This window comes from Poecilia reticulata, unplaced genomic scaffold (genome assembly GCF_000633615.1).
Source record: "Poecilia reticulata strain Guanapo unplaced genomic scaffold, Guppy_female_1.0+MT scaffold_873, whole genome shotgun sequence".
Classification (NCBI taxonomy): Eukaryota; Metazoa; Chordata; class Actinopteri; order Cyprinodontiformes; family Poeciliidae; genus Poecilia; species Poecilia reticulata.
Genome location: NW_007615617.1, coordinates 1 through 6,354, shown reverse-complemented (window position 1 = coordinate 6,354; position 6,354 = coordinate 1). Strand labels below are relative to the sequence as shown.

The following is a 6,354-nucleotide window of genomic DNA, read 5'->3' as shown; positions in this document are numbered from 1 at the left end:
AAAAAAAAAAAAAAAAAAAACTTTTTTCACAACTTTACCTTATGTTTCTTTCCTTCTTGCTCCTCTTCTCCCCATCATTGCTTCCCATCTGTCTCCTCATTCTTTGTTTCCGCCATGCCTGTGTGTTCGGCCATTGTTCTTGCCGCCGCTGCTACAGAGAGTCGTGAAAACTCCTTCAGCCGCTCTCGCAGTTCCAGCGTGTCTAGCATTGACAGGGACACCAAAGAAGCTATCACCACACTGCAGTTTGGAGAGTCCTATGGACGCAAGAATGATGCCCTGCCCACACCATGTCTGTGGGTAGGGACTAGCTTAGGAGTGGTCATCCTTATCCCACTATCGATCCCCACTGACCACGAGGAGAGGATGGAGGACCCCGTCACTGTTGGCCCCAGTGGTAAGAACCAGCACTTCTAGGTTTTTACTGACACAAAGTGTAGCTCATGAGCTRTTTTTATTTATGTGTTGTTTTAAAATACGTATGCCTTTGTGAATAATCAGTGGAAAAGCCTTACTGGYGTTACAGCAATCAAACTCTTGTAATGCAAGAGTTMATTTTACATCATTAAAGTGCTCAAATTAAAGGTTGCATTTTCCCTATTTTTTCAGAATGGGATTATTTTAATAAAAATAGTGTAAGGGAACTGAGAAAACGGTGTGTTTTTCTTTGTTGTTTTTCTTAAAATGGTGTGATTACATGCCCATCTACCCTAAAACCTCTCGAAATACCATGTTTCCGCAAAAGAGCCCCTTTTAGTATAATGGCAGGAGATTTTCTGCAGACTTAAGTGCTCTATGTTTCACTCTTAGAACAATGCAAGTCAAACACAGCAAGCATAGGAAGCTCATTTATTTCAATTGGATTTAATCTGYAGTGGAAGAGAACTTTTACAGGAATTTGTCATCCTTGATCTTGTAAATTACTGCTATCACTCAATAGTTCAAAAGGGTTTGCTGCTTCGCTGTTTACTTTGAACATGATTAAATAGCAGCAGGCAAACATGCACTAGTCGTCCTTATTCCTCTGAAGTAAAACAGAAACCTTGTGTTAAGTAATGGCTTTCTTAAAAATTGGCTGTCTTAAGTAAAACAGCTGAAACAAACTTGTTTTTACAATTTATGTTTTTCAGTTGTCCAAATCTTGAAGACATCAGTCTGGTCACATGTGTATCTAAGGAAACATCAGCAGCTGTCAGTAAAAATACTGGCAATCGTGTAATCATATGTGCATTTCTTAAGCTTATTTATGAAATCTAAGCTTTTAAAATACTTTTAACAGATATTGTTATGGATCCAACAGCTCCRTAGCTTCTACATTTGCAGCTTTGAAAATTGTGGACCACTTGCCTCTTATCTCTTGTTTGTCCTTTCCAAACTTCCCAGGAGCAGTCCAAATGTTAAAAGGCTCTGTGCTTCGCTTTGGTTTCTTGGACTGCAATGGAGCTCTAATTCAGAGYCCATATGAGGTTTGGCGGGACCTGAATGCCCCCGAGGACCCTGACAGACCACGGAGGCGCAAGCTGGTCCACTTTTCCCCGTCCTCTTCCCAGGATGCCTTTGGAGAGGGACATTTGGCCGTGGTGTGCTCTGAGAGGCAGGCCAAAGTCTTCTTGATGCCCTCACAGTCTTGCCTCTTTGTCCACAACATCACAGAGTCGTCCTTTGTGCTTCGAGCTGATGTGGTATCTCTGTGCAACAGCGTGTGCCTGGCCTGCTTCTGCGCTAACGGACACGTCATGACACTCAGGTACRATTGATCTGCAGCGCTCAGAGTTCTGCATGTGCAAGGTGGACACGTAAGCCAAAATGTAAGAAAAAGGATCCTTTAGAAAGTTTCTTACCAGTAAAAGTCTGAAAAGCACAGCACGCATTCCCAGCTATCTTGAATCAGTACTTTTTGCTGCAATTTGCAACTTTAAAGTGGATATATCATGCTTTTACTGTAAATCCTTCCTTTTCACATTTAAATCATTTACTCGTGCTGCACATAAAGTTGTCTGAATTTCTCATTATRCGAGCTCCACAAGCCCCTTGTTCTGATTTGTGCCTGAGAGCAACTCACTTCGGTGTGGTTTCTTTAAATGCAGCTTGAGCATTTATTTACAATTATCTAGCTGCACAGAATTTTACCATCCATCTTTACATGTTCAAGYCAGAATTGCTACCAAMATTTAAATCAAGTCTTTTAGACAAGGCATCAACATAGTTAACGAGTTCGCTAACACTAGCGCTAAAAAATTAAAGCAGCCAAAGCAATGCCATAAAGTTTATGTAATAAGTCAATTAAAACATCTTGTGTTACTGATGAAAACCAAATTAAAATCCAATCCAATTAAAACATCTTGTGTTTTAATTGTCCTTCAATTAAAACACTTCAATTTGTCCTTGAAGTGCTTTGTGCAAACAAAGATGACTTTCTCCACGATGTGGGTACATTTCTAAGAACCTTGGAAGATGTTCTGATGCTATGGAACATTGTGATGAATTGTGTGGGTTAATACACCCAACAACTGAACACTTCGATCCACTTGTAGCTTCGGGCTCCTTGAACTTAGACTTCAAAATTGCTGCAAGAAATAAAACTGGCAGTGTCGCAATATTTGTTAGCCAGAAGTTCATGGCCTTGTTTTTGGCAGTTCTGAAGCAAATGCTGTGCTTTATTGCTTGGAGAAAAATGCAATAGAGAACAGAGAAACTGAACAGATAGAAAAAATCTGAGAATATAAAGATATCTACACAGCATCAGAGAAAAATTCWACTTTTCTGCATTCCTATGGACTCCAAGTGCGCAATAAAATGCATCCAAGAACTAAAAAATTGGATGTTGCATGATATGYCGTCTTYAAGTCTTATGGGAATTGTCTTGTAATAATCTTCTCTCATCAAAATATGGAGATTTTTGTCAAGTCCAGCTCAGAACTGCTAAAATTAACTGCATAGTTGCAGTCAGACTGAGATCCCAACATTTACAAATATAGTTGATTGATTCCACTCAATATTTTTCATTTAAAGCACCTGATCTGATGTATTTCAGACATGAATATYAAAACAGAATTTATCTGGATATGCATTGGCTTTCTAGTCTTCTCTCATGCACTTTGTAGATATAATGTTGTCATAGTTGAGAAAATCTGCTTCGAGAAATTACTCTTCACTACTCAGCTGGAAGCTAATTGGTTTTATTTGAATATCTGATTTCCTTTTCACTGCTGGGCATAAAGTTGGCTCTCACTTCCCATTGTTTTTTTTTTTTAGAAGGTAACTCATATGATCTAAGTGTTCACCAGGTGTCTAACGTGTCTCTCATTCACTCCTGTCATTCCTCTCGCAGTTTGCCCAGCTTAAGACCGCTGATGGATGTCAATTACCTGCCTCTGACAGACATGCGCATAGCAAGAACCTTTTGTTTCACCAATGAGGGGCAGGCACTGTATCTCAGCTCCCCGACAGAAATCCAGAGAATTACATACAGCCAGGAAATGTGTGACAACCTGCAGGTGAGCACTGTGGTTCTGTGCATAGGTATGTATCTTTTGGTTGGGAAAAGCACCGGCGCTGTGAAGGAGCCGTATCCATTATTCATGGCCCTGTTAAAGCCCGGGGCGGACGGYGGGATTAGGCGTCAGATGTCACTTTGGTTATACATGGTGCAAACTTCAAAGGATTGAAAATTTATATGGTTTTACTGTGTAAATGTGTTCATTTAAATATGAGCATCATCATAGATATTTATTGTTCAGAGCTAACGCTCCACACTTTGCAGCACATGGATGTGGATTAAGTCATGTGATGTTTCCATAGTGCCATCTAGAGGCAAAGGTGGTCACAGTGTCATTACTGATGTTTTGGCTGTGTACCTCTAAAAAACAAATGGCTGAAATATGAGTCTTAAAATTTTTATTTTTGCTCTTTTTGTTCATTGCAGGAAATGCTTGGGGAACTGTTTACTCCAATAGAAACGCCAGAAGCTCAAAACAGAGGATTTTTAAAGGGCTTCTTTGGAGGAAACGCCCATACTTTCGACAGAGAGGAGCTTTGTGTGTCTTTTTATTATTTAATTATAACTTATCATAGAATCCCAGTATGCATTGTATCTAAAAAGCTAACTTATTCATTAACAATAAGAAAACATAAAACAATTAACCCTTTCAAGATTAATTCAATWGCTAAAATACACATTGAGAGCACCACAGGGATAACGGTTTATGAAAATGTCATTTTACCTGATGTGGTTCCCAGTTGGTGAGGCGGCAGCTGGGAAGGCTTCTCGGAGTCTGGCACAGCACATCCCCGGTCAGGGAGGTGTAGAAGGCATGAAGGTGGCAGCGAGTGGAGCGGTGGGGGAGCTGGCTCGGGCTCGYATCGCTCTGGATGAGAGAGGCCAGAGGCTGGGGGAGCTGGAGGAGCGGACCGCCCTGATGATGACCAGTGCAGAAACTTTCTCCAAACATGCTCATGAGGTGAGGATAGAAGACAATATTTATGTTTACGGGTCCACAGTGAAGGCAGGCATACTGTCTGTCAGTAATGTTTCATAGGTCTGCACAACGTTACGGTTTTACTGGTTGCTTTTTCGCCACATTTCACTATTTATCAATCATCACAATGTTCTCATGCCCATGAGCTTTGCTATCTCAAACACAAAAAATATATATATATATTTTTTTTTTACATCGGGGAGAGAGAAATCCATCCAGTTTGAATGAGTAGTATTTGACATGTAATATTCTACCAAATATTCCAATTCTGATATTATGTACATTAGTACTACAATTATAATGGCAAATTTCTGCATTCTTTTTCATTTTCAYTTCAGTAACAGATATTCCAACCTAGAAGGTGTTACTGCAAGATTTTAATTCAGTGTTTTAACAACACACCACCTAAAACATGTACTGCTTCATCATTTTTGTTTAAAGACTTGATACAAACTTGAATAAACTAATGAATTTCTCCTGCAGATGATGTATTATTGCAGAGAAATTACCTAAATGCTATGCTAATGCTAGCATATTTATTCTGATTTTACATTTTTTTAGATGAAGAAGATGTACATTTCCATCCTGCTCTAATTGTACAATCAGCTAGTTGAGGATTCAGAGACGTTTCATTTGATTTTTACCACAGGTTGAGGAAACTGTTGCATACTGAAGGGTGTGAGTGATTTAGCATRGGAGAAAGGCTCACAGCAACACGCTATGGTGGTTGGGAAGAGTAGGAATGATATGTGGTTTCATGTCAGAGATTTCATAAGCCACAAGATCTTAGTTGATTTTTTTTTTATATAAAAGTTGCATTACATTGATAAGGAGCTGCAGCAGCCAATACAGTCTTTCATTTACAGTCTCTCTTGTAAAGGTTGAAAAACACTTGACTTGTTGGAGGGAACCCAAGAAAATCGTATCTTTTGCAAGAAGTGATTTTTTTATTTTATTTTTTTTAATGGATTGCAGGAAATACGGTTTGCAAGCTAACATTGGTGTGACTGACTTGGACTTGCATGGCTGTTGGACCCGACAGCTGCTGTTTTCAAATTATTGGCAAAATTATTTTATGATGACAAAAACAAGCTCCCCCATGTTGAGGAAAACAAATTCATTGGAGGCTCAGCTACTGTTTATTTTAACTCTTTGATTTATTAACCAACAGCATATGACCCTGTCTTTTTACAGCTGATGCTGAAGTGTAAGGACAAGAAGTGGTACCAGTTCTAACATCGGGACGGCGGGATGAGGCTGCCACTAGCCTATCAAGAACTCCATGCTGCGACTGGACTTTCACATGTGAAATGAAAGCAATCAGAAGAGACAGAAGAGTGACTTTGTCTTTACAGCTTTTAGAACCAGCTGTGTGTACTTCAGTGTCACTTTGCTGAAGGACGAGAGCAGGTTTATTCCTCGTCTAGACTGGAGGTAATACGGACAGTTGGGGACAGTTTGACGGTCTAAAGAAAGAACTTGAAATATCCAACAATTTGGTGTGAGTGTGTGTGTGTCTGAGTGTGAGCTTGTGTGGTTGGGTTTTCTGGATCTTACTGTGTAGATACTCAAAAGTTATGAAACCAACAAGAAATGCATGAAACAGCAATGGATGAGTATTAAAAATATCCAACTGCCATATTAAAAAGCAGCATGCTAATTTAAGAGGAGATTTAAAATGATTAAAAAAAGAACTTTTATTTATGATGTAAGCCAACGACAGAAACTATGAAAAACTTTATATTTTTGAGATACTGGCAAAAAAAAAAAAAAAAAAAAACTATATCTGAAAAGGGAATCATATAACTGCATTGCTATTAAGCCAAAACTTGTGTTACTTTCCCTTTTTTAATTTTCATTTATGGTTAATTTTATT

The 6,354-nt window shown here is 39.0% G+C and overlaps 1 protein-coding gene across 1 annotated transcript; it reads left to right on the top strand.

The window, feature by feature from the left end:
• Positions 1 to 6: 6 nt before the first annotated feature.
• Positions 7 to 6,274, top strand: LOC103461256 (syntaxin-binding protein 5-like). Its single transcript, XM_008403574.2, has 6 exons — positions 7 to 397; positions 1,384 to 1,747; positions 3,332 to 3,497; positions 3,926 to 4,037; positions 4,240 to 4,460; positions 5,673 to 6,274. Exons 1-6 carry the CDS (start codon positions 115 to 117, stop codon positions 5,712 to 5,714), a joined length of 1,188 nt encoding a protein of 395 aa, XP_008401796.1. The 5' UTR covers positions 7 to 114; the 3' UTR covers positions 5,715 to 6,274.
• The last annotated feature ends 80 nt before the right edge of the window (positions 6,275 to 6,354 follow it).